General features: G+C 43.4%; 1 protein-coding gene across 1 annotated transcript in view; it reads left to right on the top strand.

Annotated features, from left to right (window-relative positions):
* Nucleotides 1–20,619, top strand: part of LOC146789395 (macrophage mannose receptor 1-like) — a 742,402-nt gene that overhangs the window by 46,722 nt on the left and 675,061 nt on the right. Inside the window, exons 3-4 of the mRNA XM_085631522.1 lie at nt 15,919–16,092; nt 20,348–20,506. Of these exons, the coding sequence (XP_085487648.1) occupies nt 15,919–16,092; nt 20,348–20,506 (333 nt within the window). The remainder of the gene's footprint in view (nt 1–15,918; nt 16,093–20,347; nt 20,507–20,619) is intronic.

The raw sequence follows: 20,619 nt of genomic DNA on the forward strand, positions 1-20,619 counted from the left end.
CACTAATCTCCAACAAGAATGACGCTACTCGCGTCCAAAATTGTGAAGAAAATAATTGCCTCAAGACCTGTGCGTTGAGGAGACACTTTCTCCGCGCACGGTTACAGGTGAAGTGCGCAGCTCCTTCGTGAAGCATGCGCATTGGACGCTCTGTCAGTCGCGAGTCCACAAACACTAGACCGTGAACCCAGAAGTGAATGCGTCTTGATGATGCCGACATTTTCTCTAGGGGAGGTTCTTATCAGCCTCACGCAATACTTTAATATTAGTCCTGCACTCGAATGTTGTCTGATCCAGCGAGGGTATTTTGCATTTTGCTTCCAACGTTGATTTCTTTTCTTCTTGGGATAAATTAAGGGCACAGTTGCTGCTGAGGTCTTGACAGCATGTCCTACCTTTCCCATACTCTGCGCCCTGCCCGCGGGGGTACCTTGGGCCTATCTTAGGGGTGACTCACATGTAAGAAAAGGGAAGGTTAGGGTCTGGCAAGTGGGTGCACTTACCAGGTCGACATGGCAGTACTAGACGTCATACAGGCACTGCTAAGGCAGGCCTGAAACCTGTTTGCAAGACTGCTGGTGTAGGTGGCACAACCTGTGCTGCAAGTCCACTAGCAGCATTTAGTTTACTGGCCCTAGACACACACAGTGCACTGTACTAGGGACTTATCAGTAATCCAAATAATCCAATTATGGAAACACTAATCCATGACAACAATTTACAGAGGGAGCACTTGCACGTTGGCACTGAACAGCAGTGGCAAAGTGCCCAAAACATCTAGACCAGCAAAAATCCCAGGAGGCAAAGCAAAAATACACGGGAAACCCACGCCAAGGATGCTGGTCTAACAAAGTCATTCAGTGTAGATTCTGCACAAATGAGCTAGGAAAATTAGGTGCCAAATTTGTTCTATTTATGGGTGGATCCTAGGTATTAATCACATTACCACTAAGCACACACAGTATACTTTGAAATTTATCAAGCTGTAGAAACAGGTTAGAGCATTTTTTTCCGAGAGTTTTCATGCATTGGTTGAACCCATAAATTAGTTTATTGACTTTGGCATGTAGCCCTGTAAATGCCAACATGACTCTCTTCACCCTACAGTGAGTATCCCTATTATGATTGACCCCAAATTACAGATCTAGAGCTTTTTGAATCCCCCCTTGGTGTGGCATATGACTGGAGAGACACTAAATTAGTCATCCCACTGCGTAATCTGATAGTGTAGGCCCTCTCTTCTCCTTTGCCCATGTCTTTGCTGGTGGACACATATTATAGATATAGGAGCACAATTTCTGAACCAAGGGTGATGCCTACTATTCTCCTTTTATAAATGAGGCATAGTGACTCACAGAAAATAAATGGGTGCTGTTCATATTTATTACCTTTTTGATTGAAAGGGGACATTATGTTCCTTGTTCTTCAATAATGGTTGTAAACATTGCATTGAAGAAAGATTATCTCAAGTTTCTGTCTGAGTGGAATGCTCACATACTCACACTAGGACACACACCTAGACATTATACTTGCCTGCTGTCATAAATGCTTCAGTCCCTGAAGTGTGCTGTGGGAGTGGGGCTAGGCCTTCTTTACTTAGAATCCCCTCTAAGGAGGAGGAAACACTGCCCCTAACTTGCTGGTTGAAACCTCAAACTGCATAGATGAACTGGCACATAAGAGAGTGACAACACATGTAAGAATGACATACTGTATACTGGGTCCTAATCCCCTGTTGAAACTTGCTTTTATACTTTTACCAGCTGAGTATTGACATTCCCGACTATCAGGTACCTTAAGGGATTCTGGACATGTTGGTATAACTTGATATACATGTGACTCAATAAAAAACGGTTGGAATCCTCGGTCAAACACAGGCCACCTACAAAGCATTGTTTCAGAAGATTGGCTGCAATCAGGGGTGGCAAACCCATGGTAATGGTGCAGATTAGACCATTCCATTTGGAGACATGATACACTGACATCTGAATGAGAAGCAGAATGTCTGGTGGCACATAGTGGGTGGGTCATGGTGAGCCATTGGGCGAGATTATCACCTCATGTGGAAAATTATCAAAATATAACAAATATAATTGGATGCCATCTGTTGTGATCAGGTATTGTACAATACATCTCAGACAAGCCAGTCTAGTGATGAATACAAAAGTTCAAATAAAACAATGTTATAGGTCAGAAAATAAGTGCAAACACTCAAAAGAAAACAGGCCACAGAAATGAACATTGATCACAACAACTACATGCTCAGAGTACTTCATGGTCAAAGAAAAAGGAGGCAAAAACAGCTTTGACAAATTCTGAAATTAAAAACAGCAAGCACATGTATGAAGGAAGATATTTTCAGAATGTTGCCATTGCATTAAATGCTCACCTTACTTCAGGATGGGATTGCATGAAATCAATAGATCATCATAATGTATGTTTCCATGTGCAAGTGGCCTAGAGTGCAGAAAAGTCTTGAGAGTTGTTGTGAAAAACAGATTTTCCATTTGATCTTAAGTACAGATCAACCATATTTTCAAAGAACTTGGTGGTGCTAGCTGCTTGTTTGAGAAAGACATGATGACATATGTATAATCAACACAACAACGTGGAAATTAGTTTGAAGTGATTAGAAGAAATATATTAATTATTATGTAAAAACAAGCCAACCCGTGTTTTGCGACCAGTGCATTGAATGTGTCACTTCATCAGGGCTTAATCCTAAATTCAAAATGAAAATGATGTTTCAGTACAAAAAATATATTTTTGAAGGTCATCTATTATCTTCATGAAGAAGCATTGGAATTTTTTAACCAATTATTGATTATCGATTTGCTTAACATATGTGATAAGATGGTAAACACCATCCCTACACATGATTAACAGGTATAAAGCCAAGTCTTCAGACATTTCTTACATCGCAACAGCTCTGTGATGGCTCGAAGGAAGGGTGGAAGATTATTCCAAAGACAGGAACCTTGAACTGTAAGAGATCTTCCCATGATGTGAATGAGATGAAACTTAGTTAGGCTGAGTACATTGGCATCAGAAGACCTCAGAAGGCATTTAGGATAATATTGAAAACATTTATACTGAAGGTAAAAATGCCCAACTTGGTGAATTTACATTATGCAATTTTGTATTTCTTTGCATATATTAATCCCATGCCAAAATAATCAATAATAATGCTATTTAAGGAGACAGAGGAGTTGAAATTGTATATTAATCCCTGATCCACATTGGTCTGTCCATTTTGAGGTATGGCTAGATGGTTTTAGCTGGCTGATAGACCTCTTGTGAACAATATCCACATGTGTAGGGCTTTGGAGTATTTTTCTCTCACTATCATGTAGTACAGGCTGATTGATTTATCTTTCCACCTACTTCTAAGTAGTATAAGATACTCAACAGATTATTTTACATCTCAAAACTACAATTAATAAGCTGACTTTTTGTTACATTCAATCTTTCAACGCACATGTGAATTAAAAACATAAAGCAACACTTTTTGACTTCAAAACGTGAAATGCAGATATTTTTATTGCATGTCAGCTGTCACAAGACAGAATGTGATCAACCTAAAAAAGGGCTTTAGGAAGTACATGTTTTGATTGGACAGAAGTTAGGAGCTTTCACAAAAAAGTGCTTGCCCTCCATGCAGCTGTGACCAGTTTGTTTATTTAATGTTATGAAAAGGGGACACCTTGTTGTAAATGCAAGTTTCCAAGTCAGAAACCTGAGGCAACTCAAAACATTGTTTGTAAAAAAATGTGCATCTATTATATATATCTGTGATATATATCTCAAATGCTCACAGCAAACCAAGTGTAGGGTGAATACCGTACAAATATTTTATTGATGATCAGCAAGATATTAAACACGTTATTCCATGTCATTGTTGTATTAGTACCATTGTACACATACAAATATCAGCAATCTAATTACTCAAACATCCCACCATTCATGTTCTCATGCTTTCGTCTCACCCATATAGTATAGCAATAAAGCATAATAATCTGTGCAATATTTGATTCTTCATTGCTTATATACAGTTTTTATAATGTTTGCAGGCATCTTGATTGTGCTTTTTCATAAAGATACGTAGAGTAAATACATTTATATTTTGAATCTCCTATTGGCTTGAATCTACACTCGTTTCAGCACAGAGTACCATCATCTGAAAAGCCACCTTCAAATTGGGGTAGTAAAGACCTGCAATTACACAACACATTAGAAAAAATAAAAAATGTAAATCCAGTATTTGTAAAGCATACATCTACCCGTGGGCATCCCGGCGGGAAGGTTAAGCGAGCTCTTGCCCAGAGTCACATGGTGCCGGGCTGACCTGCCGCCGGTGCCGGGGATCGAACCGTGATCCCCAGCGTCCGGCGTCAGTTGCCCTGGCTGCTGTGCCACACCTCTTCCCACAGAAAGAGCCTGCTGGACTTGGTCTTTTTGCGGGGTCATCCCTGAACTTTTTGCCTTCCTCCTAGCCTTTTTTCTGACCTGGTGTTTGTGGTTTTAGGACTCTGGGCACTTTAAAACTGATGTAAAGTGTGTGTGCTCTCTGTGGTAAACATGGTAAGATTGGTCTACACCTGTTTGGCGTATTTAATTTACCTGTCAGTCCCTTGTAAAGTGGTATTTCAGATACCCATGGCCAGTAAATTAAATGCTACCGGTGGGATTGCAGAGCTGATTGCGCCACCCACAAAAGTAGACTTTCAAACCTGTCTCAGGCCTCTGCCACTGCAGGGCCTGTGCGGGCAGTGTTACTGCCGCTGTGGCGTGGCACCTATAGTGTGTGCCACGTCTGTGACCCCCCTTTTACTGCATGTCAGTCACCCCTAAGGTAGGCCCTAGCTAGCCCTATGGGCAGGGTGCATTGTAGGTGAAAGTTAGGACATGTACCTTAAGTGCTTGACATATCCTGGTAGTGGCAAACAGCCATTTTGGTTTCTCACTGCTGTGAGGCTGCCCTCTCATAGGAATGCATTGGGGATTCCCTGATAAGTGTTTCAGTCGTAATTCCTGATATAAGGGGAGCAGTGTGGTCAGGTTTGGTATGTTTAGAATAGTAATAATAAATGCTGCGCAATGGTGTGCACAGATTTATTATCACTATTTTAGAAATGCCACTTTTAGAAGTTGGCATTTCTGTGTGCTATGTGTCAGCCTGCCTGATTTGTATTGCATGTCTGGCTCTGGAGTGACAGGGACTGGTGAGATGTGTGGCTCCTGGGAGGGCAGGGTGAGTCAGCACTTGGCTGAATAGGAGATCTGCATTTTTGAGTAGTGGGTGGAGTAGTTCCCTGACCCTGAATAGGTCTGTGCCTGACTAGGTGAATGCTGGCTCCACCCCTCTGCGGTGTGTCTGATGACCGAGCCCAATCTGACAAAGGAGGGTGAAAGCCTGGTAAACAGAGTGCTTCAACACCCCCAGAACCACTTGAGACTGGTTCCCCCAAGCCCTGTGCCAGGGCAGACAAAGAGAAATGCTGTGGAAGTACTGGGGCTGTGACCCCATGAAAGGGTGCTTTCTTATGATTTGGGACTTGCTGCTGCTGGGCCCTAGGAGGAACCGCCACGAGGGACTGCCTCCCTGCTGGAGAACCCTGTTGGCTTGCCCTGAATCCTTTCTGGGGGCTTAGCGCCTCGTGAGCGCTGCAGCGCTCTTCTTGATCCTCCCAGGACAGGAGAAACATTGGTGGCAGGCAGCCCTGGGCTGCGACGTTGTCACAGGGAATCCCAGCATGGGGATTCCCCCTCATGCTGCGGTAGGGGAGCCCACCCCACATGGATGCCAGCCTTGAGAAGTGGGAGCCTACCCCGTTGTTGTGTGCTCCTCCTAGTGGGAGCCTACCCCGCGTTTGTGCTTATTTAAAAGCAGGAGCCCACCCCGCATTGGCCCGGAGAAGAGCAGCGCCACACCGCGAATGCGACATGGAAGTCAGGCGCCCATGCCTGACTGTAGGTGGTGCCTGCTGCGGTGACAAAGCCTGAGCCTCACGGGCTCCATTTCCACGTTCCCCCACTTCGGAGGTGAAGAATGAGACCCGACCAGATTCCTTCCCTACAGAGGGAGGGTGAGCGGAAGAGGCGGCGCAGCGAGTTGGTGGCCTGCTCCCGACATCTCCTGCAGGCACCCTGGAGTGTCTGGAGAGAGGCCAGTCAAGGGACATTGTCGGTGCTTGCCCCGCAGCATCAGAGGCACCTAGAGAAGCCCTGTATGAGTGGGGCAGAGCTTGAAGTGTTGGTGGGTGCCGCGAAGGCACCAGGAGAAGCCCCGGTGAGTGGGACAGAGCGGAGCAGTATTGGCGCTCCCTGAGGCACTGTGGTGCCAGGGCTGATTTCATATCAGTCAATCAATCTTTATTTCGATCAATTAAGATCATAAAAGACACTTTACAATAAAAAAGGCCGATTTGTCTCCATAATTACATATGAATCTTAACATAACAAGTGCATATAAAAGTACAATCATATAAAAAAAGACCTTAAAAATTGCAATTAATATAACATCCTTTACAAATTCATTATACAGTTAGCATTTCTAAACATGGCTAGTGACAAATACACTAGAAACAAGATTTAATGTTTATCATGAATGAGGGTTGGATTATTGAGTTAGTAAGAAGAAATGCCACCTGGTAACATAAAAACAACCACTTACTATGTAATACCCACATACCCATTAATGCATCATTTAGTCCTTTACAAACACTGATTTGGGTATGCTATAGTGGTCATGCCATTTTCTGCCATTTTTCTTTTCCAGATTGACCATGACCAACTCAAAAATTTATTACACAGGGGATATTAGTGTCAGTCCACTGTGTTCTCAAGGCGAGAGCACTACTCCTCACACCCATGTTCTTACATAAGGGGCGCAATAATTTTTTACATGGAGCTTGGTATGCCGGACAAAAAAATACGATATGAGAGTAAGTTTCCTCGAGTTCCAGCCACAACTTGCACATGCTCTCATTGTCCCTATGCCACTTGCATGTAAATGCATTTAAGGGTAATGTGCCTACCCAGAATTTAAAGTATAGGCGTCTATACCTGGGTTTAGTGAAGGCATCCCAATATTGCTCATATTTGGGACAGTACTTAAATTCTAAAAATCTACCCGTCAGTGACGAGGGCTCTGAGGTAGTTATATTATTTCTTGTCACCATAGACGAATATAATCATTTCATCTCTTTCTTTGGGGGGAATTGCTGGCTCTCTGGCTCATCCCACAAGTGTCGCAGACCCATGCTAACCACCGTATTTTTTATGTTTAGCAGCCACTTGATCTTACTTGAGGTGTCTAAGACCCAAACATCTTTAAGAGCTGATGCATACTGATGCAACTCTGGTGTGGTTCATAGTCTCCACCAGTACGCTATTGGACGGAACTTAGCAACCTCTTCCAGTCTGCTGCAGCCTAGGTCATAAAAGACTGGTTTTAAAGGAGTGCTCTGGGGCAAGTCAATGACACTTCTCACAAATTTGTTTTGAGCTAGGACTAATGGCTTCATGTCACTAAAACCCCAGAGTTTGGCACCATAAGTAACAGAAGCTAATACTTTGGTGTTGTATATCTTAAGTAGAGGGTACATGGGTTGGGTATATGAGGTCCTAAATTCCTTCAGCAAAGCACCAGCTAGATGGCTATGCTTTAGGGACAAGGTGTTTATCTGGGGATTCCAGTTAAGTCTATTCACCAACGTGATCCCCAGATAATTAAAAACATCAGTCTGCTCCAATAATTCACTATTAAGAAACACCCTGCCCTTAATTGCTCTGTGCTTGTGCTAGACCATAAACTTTGTTTTATCGGCATTTATCACCAACCCACGATCTTTACAAAACTCCTCAAATCTTAATAAGGCCCTCTGCAAACCACTCTGGGTCTTAGAGATGATCAGAGTATCATCTGCAAACATGAGTATGGGAATTTTAACACCTGCGAGAGATGGTGCATCTGTGGGAAATGCAGAGAAATAGTCTACAACCCCATTAATAAATAATGAAAATAGGGTCAGCGCCAGGATGCACCCTTGACGCACCCCTTTAGATACAGGAAATGGGTCAGTTTTGTTACCCTGGGTGTTCCAGCGTACTTGGGCGAAGTTTCCTACATGTAGTTGCTCTACAACAAATAGCACTTCTGCAGGCATACCTGGATCTTTACATACCCTCCAAAGTTTACTCTGCGAAACCAGATCAAAGGCGGATATTAAATCCACAAAGGCTGCATAGATCGTACTGCCAGCCAGCACAACAACCCACCAATAGATCAGAACAAACCGAAATACATGGTCTATTGTACTAACATTTGTGCAAAATCCTGCCTGTAGTGGAGTTAATATATTTTTATCATCAATCTACTCTCGGATCCTATTAAGTACCATCCTTCCCATAATATTTTGAATGGCATCTATGAGACTGATAGTTTAATATTATTGCCTGGGCACGAATGGTCTCCTATTTTAAATATTGGCAGAATCTCTGCCCCCTTCTATGAGACTGGGATGGCTGCCCCACTAGCTATAGCATTCACTAACAGGAGTATGTATTGTTGCCAGATTACTTTGTCTTTCTTAAACAGATTGGCCAGTACGCCGTCGGGACCTGGTGCTTTGCCGTTAGCAACTAAACTCAGAGCTATTTCAATTTCCCTAATATCAAATACCGGTGCTGTGCCAGAAAAAGAGGTGGTATGGACATCCTTGGTTTCGCCCCCTGTCTCCAAACCAAATTGCGTTGCAAAGTGGGAAACCCACTTCTCTGGGCCTACGTGATTACGGGGCGCGGGAGCTTGCCCCCCTGTCCCCCATTTTACATGATGCCAGAAAGACTGAAAGTTACTAACCTTGCTCGCCTGGTAGAGATCTGCCCACCTCTGTTCATCCCAGTCCTTTTTTGCTTTGGTTAGCACAATTTTATATTCATGCCGGGTAAGCTTGACTGCAGTGTAGTCATTCTTCTTAATAGCAGCAGCCAATGATTTGTAGGCTACCCTACAGTCCTTATTTTACCAACTAGTGTCTTTACTTTTTCGCTTAATTGAACTACTAGCTGGTTTTAAAAAGAAGGTGCTTATTTTACTAAACAGACCCTCGTGCAGCTTTGTTATTCTTTCATCTATTTCACACTGTAGTGTGGTTTCAAGTAGCTCTACCAGGATCTCGGAGACTGCTGTCCTTATGTCAGTGAGTGTAGTTTCACTAGACAATACAGTGTCCCATTTTACCCTCCTCATACTGCTGCAAAGCTGAACTTCGCTAGTAGAGGGAAGCAAAGGTGGATTAGATGGCTGTAGAGTACCCTTAGTTTCCATTTTTAAAGAAAGAGGGTTATGATCACTTTCCGCTCGCTCCATGACCACCATGTCACAAAAATCGGACCAGTAAGTATGTAATCGATCCGACTTGCGCTCACCCCATTATTAAAGGTGTTGGCTCCATGCTTATCGGAGGGTGAGCGACCATTGACTGCTCTAAGCCCCCACTCCATACACAATGCCTTAAGTTGGAAGGCAGCCTCAGACCATCTCTTGGTGGGGGGAAACTCTAGGCAGGGGACACTGCGAAGTGCATCCTCTTCTTCTGTCAGTTTCGAGTCCTCTCTACTAAGAGGTTTGAAAGTGGTATTAAAGTCACCCACTATCACTATTTTGGGGGTACCTGTCACTCCACCCAGAAAATCTTCTAAGCAACTAACTGTACTTGAATGTCTTCCCCCAGTAAGACCCCTTGCGTAGATGTTTACAATCAGTATTTCTGTATTTCGGTTGGCCTGTAGGTGTATGGCCATAATGTCTGGACTATTGATATTTAGTATACTAATGTTCTGCTTTACCCAAATGGCTAATCCCCCCACAGGTCTGCACTTCAGCCCCTGAAGTGCCCGTTTAAAAAAGTTTTAAAAACCCAACCGATATAATGGTTTGGTTGACCACGTCTCCTGGAATTGGCAGATGTCATACTGCTCTATTAAATCCTGCCAGTCATGTGACTCTACCTTGGAATGTATACCCGCAATATTCCAGAAAATGTAAGATAAACATGCGGGGCACAATGGTACCAACAATTCTAAGGTACTAGATTGGTTGCATAGTGGATCGATCATTCACCCCTTGTCTGACTGGGTGGTTGGATACCCTACTAACCCTTTTTTATTTCCAGTACTGAGGTGTAAGTCTGACATTAGTCACTCACAACAATCCAACCCACTGAGGGGGGCAAATATGTTCTCAGTACTTACTCCTATACTGCCTGAGTTGTCTTGAGCACTGGGTTTCAGTCCATTCCTCCCCATGGGTCCACCAAATCCACCAGTTCCACTGCCCTGGCTGTCTTGTGGCTTAAAAAAGAATGCATAAGGCAGTGCTCTAATATCAGAGCTATCACGTGAGTTCCAACACAGTTGGTCTGTGAGAAAATATGGCATTTCCTGATTATTAAAATTTAAAATCACACAATCTCCCCTTAGGGTTTTATGAGTTGGTCCCAACCATTCCACTCTTCTAGTCATTATGATTTGGTTGCTCAGTCTGTCCCCCTGGATCCCGCAAATCCCTCTTATGTTTGCTTGATGGGTTAACCAGTGCAAAGATTTATTCATAAGTTGTGTGGTAGACTCCAACTGCCCCTACCTCAAAGGTGGGACATTTCCCAGAATCAATGTAAGTGGGGAAGAAGCCTCCAGTAGATACAATGACCGGCACATGATGTTGGACTGCTGTCAGCCGACACCTTGCTGTGGGGCTCCCGACTCTGTTCCCAACACCTTCGGTGGTTGGCCGAAATCGGTAGCCGTACCTGCTGCAGCAATTACTGGGGGCTCTTTCCCTGGGTTGGATTTGTGATTTCTGTTATCAAACTTGTTACCTCCCTTATTTCCATGGGTTGGCAATAGATCTGATGTATTCCGTAGTGACTTTGAACCCTCTGCATTTTGTATCCCTACCTGGGGCCCTCTAATTACCGCTGGTTCGGAACCCTCTGAGACTAGTACAGGACTGGGGTTTAGGTTTTTGCATTTACAATTACATTGACATGACCCTGGCCTTCCTATCAGGGACAATTGCTCCTCAATTGTTGTTAGTTTACTTAAGAGAGGATTAAGCAAAACGGTAACCAAAGTTTCTAGTCTTTTCCAATTATCTGTGTCACTATCGGGGCCCACTGTGATAAAGAGGTTACCAGTGGACTTGCTTGCAGGAAACGGTCCTTGATCATTTTCCGTCACTGTTGGTCCCGAAGTCCCTGATTTTATAATTGGTTGCTTAGACCTGGCTTTATACTTAAGTGAAGTGCGTCCCTGACTTCGTTTTGTGGGTGGCTCATTTATAACTACAATAGGCGGCCTTGACACACCATCTCTTCGAGTTTTTTTGGATCTTGTTGAAATCTCGCTACCTTCTAAATCACAACACACTGGCAGGGTGGAGGATACCAAAATTTCAGGGGTTTGCACAAAGCCGGCTAATTGTATAGAGGGTGTTTCTGATGATGAAGGTGGTAGTACATCACACCCCCGCAGGGGAGTGCCAGTTGTTTCCTCTATAGTTGTAGCATCTTGGCTACTCAGTACAGGCATGGGAACGGTCGAACCCCTTTCTCTGCCCTCTGCTATGCTTGGAGGAACAGCAGGCTGGTGTTCCAACGGGGAGGGCACAGGTGATTTGACCATACTTATACCTCCTAGCGAGGACTGTTTCTGGATAGCAAAGGTGTCCAGTGAGAGACGTTTTTCAGCTATCCGGATTTCTTTAGTTAGGACCGACTAGGCCCTTAAGAGAAAGGCGTCTAAGGTCCCCGCAATTCCTCCTCCCGGAGGTGCACAAGTTTCTTTTCTTTTGCCCATTGTCCCAAAAGCGTACCTTTGTGTTGAGGCTCCTTGTGCCTTGCTCAAAACATTGGAGGGTGTGCCCATCCCGACCTCCTCTGGGCTCTGGCGGGCACAGACGGGCCCGCCCTTGGCCCGGGCATGCCTGTGCGCGTCCCATGATGCGGGAGCCCGCCGGACATTAAAACGCACCTCCGGGCGTGGAAATGGCGTGATGTTGACCCCACTGTCACCTGGGGGTTGTGGTTTGCAGCAGCGAGCCGTGAGTCATTTCCCTCACGGCTGTGTTGATGAGTGTCCCGCGCTGCGGGAGCCCGCCTGTCGTTAAAACGCGCCACTGGGCGCAGATATGGCGTGCCGTTGACCTCACTGTCACCTGGGGGTTGTGGTATGCAGCAGCGAGCGGTGAGCCGTTTCCCTCACGGCTGTGTAGATGAGCATCATTTTTGGGCAATTTTGGTTCCCTAAGTCCCGGAGTGGGACCAGAGAGGCACGGTGGTGCCAGTGCTTGTTGGCTGTCTTAGCTGCGCCGTGAGAGTGCGGGCAGCGAGGGGGCATCTTTGATTAATGAGAGCAAGGAAGTAGTAAGATACACTCCCCCGCCCCAGTGCATTACACACTTTGGTTTTTCTGCTTTGGCAGCCAGAGGGCTACTTAGGCGGCCCTATAATTACAAGCCCTGACATTTGGGACAGAGGGAATTTTGAGCCCCAGTGAAAGGCCAGTTGGCCTGGGATCATTTTCCTGGTTGGTACCTGTGTGTACTAGGAGGGTGCAAGGCCCTATAGGATTGCATAATGTGTTTATGCTAAGGGTGATGTATGTACCTGGGGAGTGTTACTATGGTGCACTCCTAAATGTGATCTATGCTTAAGATGTTTATACATAATGTGTTGTATGCCTAATGCGATGCAGACATAATATGTTTATGTTGCTAGTGATAATGCTGAGTACAGTATCCTGCCAGTAGTTACTGGGTGTGTTTCATATTTGCTACTTGTGCTTTGTGATAGTTCTGAAAGCAGCTCGATTGGCTCTGTCATGTATATAATCCCCTGTAAATTGTTACCTGGTGCCACAGTGTATATGTGTGATTATGATTCTAATGTGTTTTGGATAATACAAAGGGTATTTTTTATATAACCTTGTGTGGAGTTCCTTTTGTAGTGTGCCTAGTGTGTCGCTGCTGTTGTGTGTGTGTTGCGCAAACGCTTTACACATTGCCTCTGGGATAAGCCTGACTGCTCGTGCCAAGCCACCAAGGGTGTGAGCAGGGGTTATCTTTAGTGTGTAACTCCCTTGCCCTGACTAGACTGGTGGTTTCTGCCTGGCTTTGGTGCTTGTCCTAGCGAACCAGAAATCCCATTTCTAACATTGGTGGCAGCGGTGGGATTTAAACCCACGCCTCAGAAGAGAACTGATTTTTATTACATGGAATCTCATAGATTACAATAGTAGGGAATGGTTTTGGAGCCAGTTACTCCCTTAGACAAACCGTGGGTAGAGAAGATGTATGGTGTTTAAATCCTTCTTAGACTGCTTAGGAAAGATCATATTTTGCTTTGCTAACTGTAATTAAATAAATCTATGTTTTAAATCTGCTAGTGGTTTGAATCTATGCACATTTCAGCACAGAGCACCTTCATCAGGAAAGCCAGCTTCAAATCAGAGTAGTAAAGTCCTGCAATTACGCAATGCATTCCAAAGAGCTCCAAATAGAACTGATTGATACACTTCAATAACTTAAACGGTAGGTTGTTAACCACTGGCCTCGCACCGCTGGCCTTACACTGGTCTATCCTATGTCATTCTTATGACTATATGCCTGATGATTGCCTAGTGGGAACAGTTATATTCATTACAGGAAGCCTCACTTGGTTATTGTGATAAGTCATTTATAACAGCAACAGGCCTGATTGGATCACTAGGAGAACTATATTTCTGTTGGCATAGATCGTATCTGTTTATTATGAAAAGAATGATAAACCCATTGGACCTGACATATTAATTCTGAAATGCTTATGCTAATATTAATAGGCAATTAAGAATTGATGTTATTTCTCAGTATTAAAGCCTACAGATAGGTATTTTGTTAAGTGAAATGCCACAGATTATTTTTGTAAGAATTATTTTGATTCTTGTTACTGCCTCAGACAAACCCTAAAGGGAGAAAATTTGCACTGTGATAATTTTTCTGGAACCTCTACTTAGCTGTCTGTCAGGATCTTGTAATAAAATAAATCAGTAAATAATACACACATCCATATACAAAAAGATATATTCAAACAGATATATAGAAGGCCTTTAATTTAGCTCTGTGCTGCCACTGGTCTGTATGAGAGTCATTTGCACCACACTTCCATCTATGATTGTGTGTATGGGGTAATGGTTCGGTCAGCATCAGTCATTGGCTCTCTTGCCAGTGCTTTATTTGTGAAATATTAGGTGTAGGTGCTCAAAGCGCTGTTCAGACACCTGTGGCTGGCATTATAAAATGTAAGAGCATGAATAGCAGGGGTGCACAATCCCAACTCCACCCCAGGCCTCTTTAATTCACTGCCAGTCATTCCCTGACAGGTTATCTCACTGTTAAAGGTGTCTGCTTTCTCCCTTGGTGACAGATTTTCTTTCTTTCTTTTCCTCCGTCTTTTCAGTGTGTTCGTTTTTCCCTCTGTTGGCCTTGGGAAATCTCTGATGTGGTGAAATAAGTGCTGGTCTCCAAAAATAAGTGCTGGTGCCCCCTACCGGCAACCACTGGCTCAAATTAAGCACTGTATCTTGCCCTATGAAGGATGGGATTTTCTGAACATTTGTGTAATTCCACCTGAAAATGAGTGCCCATCAGTGTCACAGCTGGTTGGCCAGTCCTTTCATTTTTAATATTCCCCTTTTATAGTTCCCCTTCCATTTCTTTGCTTCTTCTTTGTTTATCGTATTGTTGTTTAAGAGGAGTAAACAGCCCTCCAGGCAGTGCTAAACAGTTGCTTGCTTGCCACTTATTTCATCTGCAGTGCAACCCATCCCATGTAGCCATTTGCCCTGAAGCAGGAGAGCAGTTTGGTATACTGTTATTCCTGGTGTATCATTGGTTGACCATTCCAAAATGGCCAACACATTGGTTTTAAGTGTTTCAGCCATGATTGGACTTTAACACAACAATAGAGTATTTACAATACATTTGCAAGACATATCCATGCTGTAATGCATAGATTTGTTATTATACGCACATGTTACTGTGTTTGGATGGCAGCATGTATTATTTTTTCTACTTGTATTCTTTTAATTTAGCTTACATATGTTGCTGAGTTTGTGTCTGTTTTAATGCAGTTGTATGAGAGGGTGAATGCAAGAACCGGTCAGCAGTGCAAAGTAGGATGACTTACTGAGTGCCTAAAGTCATCAATGATACAAAAGGCACTTTCATTCACAAACCAGAGCTATTGGAATTGTCCCTGCTTGTTAAACACAACTATCTGCTATGCCAGTCTGACTTTAAAATGACTTTCTATTTGTCTTTCCTTTTTAAATATTGAAATGGTCTAATCCTAAAATGACTACAACCTTTTTTTTAATTCGTGTTTCTATCCTGGTACCAGTCTGTCCCTTTGTACAATCAGCCATACTCAATAGCTTTGTATTTCTCCCACAGTAAAACAATACATTTCTCAGGGCAATGTATATAGGCATGTCTTTTTTTTCCGAAAGTTTGAATGGTTTGCCTGGTTTCATGGGCTAACACTATTAATCAGCTTGTCAATGCTAGTTGAAATATTATGCACACCCATTGGTGTGCAGTTGTTTGTAACTTCAAAGGAATAATTTTTTGAATGATTAATAATATAATCACTTAGTTTATTGGTGGGATTTTATCCAAAATAATTTTTTGTACCTTCAGAGTAAGTAATGGGTATGAATTTAGATTAAAGAGCAATTCATTGCTTGTATTTTCCCATGGTTTACAGAAACCTTGCCATAAATTTGAAGATTTCTTTCATTTAATAAAAATTTGATTTTGAAATTCTACATTGCGTTTAGTTGTTTTCAATCTTTGTTTTAATAACGTTGTTTTTTTAGATTTATTTACGCTGCAAGGCAATTCCAACGGCAAACCCTGCGTTTTTCCTTTTAATTTTGATGGAAAATTATATGCTGACTGTACAACGGATGGAAGAGCTGATAACCGACTCTGGTGTGCAACCACAGCAGACTATACAAAAGACAGAATGTATGGATTTTGTCCATCAAAATGTAAGTACTTCTTAAAATAGTTAACATTTTGTTAGAATCCATAACATTTTATTTCTATATTACCAAGTAACGAATGACACATTCATGTCAAACCTCCTTTATTTGGACATAAAGGGTTATTTGTTTATGTATTAAATATAATTGTGCGAGATGGAACATAAAGTTTGAATGTCAATTTGGTATCATCACCGAGTGATCTGTAAAGTACAATTGACAACAAAGTGACAAATGGAGGCGAACTCTCAATAAGAACCATCCTTGCTCAAAGTAAAGCATGTTAAATGTTTTTATTTGTCGCATGACAGAGCAAATATCCACATTCCTCTAACACGTTTTCCACTCCCTACTGCTATTAGACTTCATTGGTGTAGCTAGACCTTTTGTTGCCTGTGGCGATGGGGCATTGGCTGCCCCATGATGGCCGCAGGTAAGAGCACGGAGGGCTGCAACAATCCCTGCATTGTCGTCCTGTGGTAGGAGCCGCCCCGGTAACCTGTGCTGCCCGTGGCAGACAGCCCTTCACCCCGCCCTTGCTACGCCACTGTTAGACTTCATGCTAATCCTTTCACCCCTAAAACCACTCATCACAGGCAAATATGGCATTCTTGTCATTATTAAATAAAATAGCTAGGCAGTTCAAGTGTCCTGGGTTTTCAGGAAGACTCACTGATTCATTCTAATAAGGGAGTTCCTAGTGTAGGTTGGAGTAGAGGCTATGTGTTCAAGCAGTTGTAGATTCCTCCATGGTGTGGTTTTGCTTTACTGCTGGTTCCCTGATTATTTGTCACCTTAGTTTCTTGCTGTGCCTGGCACCAGATATTGACACTACAGTGAGCTGGCTTGAAGGTTGTTGAAAAAGCTGAAACTTGGATGACCACAGGAACTGGCTCCTTCTCTTCTTTTTTGATGGAAGCCTCCTCAGATACTCGTCATCTACTTCTTAGGTATTTTCCCTCAGATCATGGTTCTCCTCTGCTTCCGTTTTCTGAAGTGCACCTTTGTCCTGCCATTTCCTTTAAGCCAAGTTGTGTTTAAGAAGTGAGGTCCAGTACCCTAAAGGAAGTCCAGCTGTCCACAAGGCCCTGCTGTCTCATTATGCTCTATGTGACATAACATCTTGCTCGTTTCCCAACACCGAAGATGAGAAAGAAAGCAAAAAAGATGAAAAGAAACAAGTGAATGAGCACCAAACCTCACCTGTGCCACTCTTTTTCCATTCCGATCAAAGGGGTTCTGTTTGTTTCTTGAAATTAGACACAATTCAAGCAATTAGACAACCTCATCTTTGAGTCATGACAATGGTTCTTTTACTGACAATCACTTGAAAAATGTATGCATCCCTGGGGTCTGCTGTTCTTCCAATGGAAAAAAATGAGGATGTATCCAGTCTTCCTCCAGGATGATAGCATCCACTCTAGTCGGAGACTAGACATATGAAAATTAGTTTTAGTCTTGGTTCTGCGCCAATTAAAACAGTTCAGCCCAAACTACCAGAGTGGCATGGTGAGAAAATTATGATGGACTGAAATATTGCCCCTAGGAGAAGTGGCTAAGATTAATTCTGCATTTCTTCCATCACTTTGTTGTTTGTTGAAGTAATTGCCCTGAGTGCCGTGGGTATGCCCAGACATGGATCTCATGCTCACTGTGTCAGAGGACGTAAGTTGTACCTTGCTGTTGAGTCTTAGAGTCCCTTTCGGTTTGCACCTTATCAGTTTCTTCACAAGAAACAGGGATATCACACTTGATACTGCTACATTCTACCCAAGAGTATACATTTTTCAATCATTTATGCAGGCCCAAAATGAATATTTATGTGAAAGTAGACTGGAACCACTCACTGCCATCCCCTTTGTGCAGCCTGAAATGTTAACAAGCTTGTATTATTGTTAAAGGAGTGAGAGGAGTGAGAGGAGAGGACTAGGTAAGGAACACCAGGAGTTCACCCCAGAAGATAGGTTGCAGGATCAGCACCAATTTGTTCCAACCTGCAGCTCAACCATCTGGCATATGTTTGTATCACCAGAAAACCCTAACTGTTCGAATATATATTGGATGCCATGAATGAAACGGTGTCCGATCACACCGGCATAGCTTAGAGAAGCAAAGAATATGGCTTTGGTAACGCAGAAAGACATTACCGTGCATGTGTACAAAGCTAAGATCCTACACTCATCTGCAGTTAGGAAGCACTTCAGTCACTGACAAATGTATCCGCCTCGGTAGTAGGTTAGTTGTGAAGCTCGTTCTGCCCCACAGGTTACATATATTTGTTGCAGGGTAGGGCTGGACACTACTGAGTGCTCAAGGTAAAGCCAAGAGATGAACTGTAGGCTTTAATTCACTTCAGGGAAAACCTAAATGGAGACCACTAGCCAGATTAACCCAGGTGGATGACATCCAAATCTTTTAACTCTCTAAAATGGCCGATAGACGTAATAAGATATAGCTGGAGAAAGGGTACCATGATATTAATGTTGGTAGAATTGCTAGTCCACAGGTAGGGGTACGTTGTTGTAGGGCATATAATGAGGTACTGGAGAACAGATTGTGGTAGAGGTAATCAAATATTGGTAGATGTACAATGGTATTGATAGGGGCAAAAGATACTAGGGTAGATAGGGTAGAGGTCCTAAGATATAGTCAAGGACAGGTACTGTGGCATAGGTTAGAGGTACTGCAGGAAAGTAGGATAGAAGAGCAATGAGATATATTGCAGGGGTACAGTTGAGTGTAGATTTGGTTAGAGGAATTTGGGTATTGGTAGGGTTAGAGGATCTTGGTAAAGAAAGTGAGCATCGATGAGGCGAAGGGGATGAGGGACCAACTTGGATATAGGAAAACAGATAAAGAGTGGAGTAGAGTAAACAGAGAATGGGTGTGGGAGTTCTGCGCCACAATCAAAAGACAAAGAGACTACACAAGGAGGAGAATTATGCAGGTATGTGGGTATCTCCCAGAAAGAGGATCTATGGGTTCCAAAACCACAAGACCTGGGCGTAGTCCACTGAGTTTTTGCTAGGAGGAACTCTGCGAAGTTACAAAAAAACTCTGTGAAGTTCCACGAGTGGTGGAGTGCAGTGCACACTGCAGTGTGTGCTGGTATTCCTACCGCTCGGGTAGAAATTCTACCCAAGTGGCAGCTCGTGCTCGCAAACTTACCATTAGCGATCGCCAGCTGGTAAAAAACTCCTCTGCACATCACGAAGCGGAGTTTTCTGCACTCCACGAGCTCTGCGGAGAGCACAGTTCAGAAAACTCCCCAACCTCCGCGAATGGAGCGAAGTTTACCGTCCAGGCCTAAAAAACACACAGGAACTGCACGGAACATTTCAACAGAAAGCCAGGTACTAGAAAGTATTTGACATCACTCACGCCCTGGTCACCAGCAGGCTTGACTACGGCAACGCACCCTATGCTAGAATAAACAAAAACCTCACCTGCAAGCTACAGAACATCCAAAACGCCGCCGCAAGACTGGTCCTCAACCTGCCAAGACACTGCCACATCTCCCAGCACCTGTGCACACTCCACTGGCTCCCCATCGAAGCTAGAGTCACCTTCAAGATGCTTACCCACACACACAAGGCCCTCCACGACACCGGACCATCATACCATAACCGTCGACTCAAATTCCACGCACCCCAAAGGACCCCACCATCAGCCCAGCTCTCCTACGCCATGGTCCCCCGCACCAGAAAGACCGGATCAAGAGCCCGCTCCTTCTCCTGCACAGCCAGAGCTTGGAATGACCTTCCGCTCCACCTCAGACAGACAACATCGCTCCCCTTCTTCGCAAGATACCTTAAAACCTGGCTCTTTGACAGACCCCCTCCTTGATGGACTGGAACCTGCGACACCCCCATCCCCCAGCGCCTTGAGACCCTTACGGGTGAGTAGTTGCACTTAACAAACACCTGATTGACTAACAAACACCTGATTGACATCATGTTAATTTAATAGATTTGGAAACACTGATGAAACAGAGCTGTAGAGAAAGACTACCAAGTCCTGTAAAATGTGTTGGAGTAAACTGATGGTGAGCAGATGTATAACCTATCGCCCATGCACTAGCAAGGTTGGACAGCATGGAACAACATCAATATGTAATGATAATCTTCTGATTACCAGCATTGATGCATAAACCACATGTTATCTATTACTTCATATCCTCTAACTTCTTCATTATTATTTCAATATATTTCAAGGTATATTATTTCACCGTAATAGACATTTTCTTGTCTATTTCCTATAGATAGCAGTGATGCCTGGAAGATGGATCCTTTGACCGGCGTGTTCTATCAGATAAACCCCCAGGCTGCAGTTGTGTGGTACCAAGCTAGGATGAGCTGCCAGCAGCAAAATGCAGACTTATTAAGTATCACAGAACTTCATGAGCAAACCTATATTGCGGGTAAGAGACCACAAAGCTAATAGTAGTTACACAAAGCGTTTTCTTTCATGTTTTGGTTGAAATCCTCAAACTGAAGTCATACATTTATAATTTTCATGAACATGAAATGTGCA

The sequence above is a fragment of the Triturus cristatus genome, chromosome 10 (assembly GCF_964204655.1).
Source record: "Triturus cristatus chromosome 10, aTriCri1.1, whole genome shotgun sequence".
In the NCBI taxonomy this organism is placed as follows: domain Eukaryota; kingdom Metazoa; phylum Chordata; class Amphibia; order Caudata; family Salamandridae; genus Triturus; species Triturus cristatus.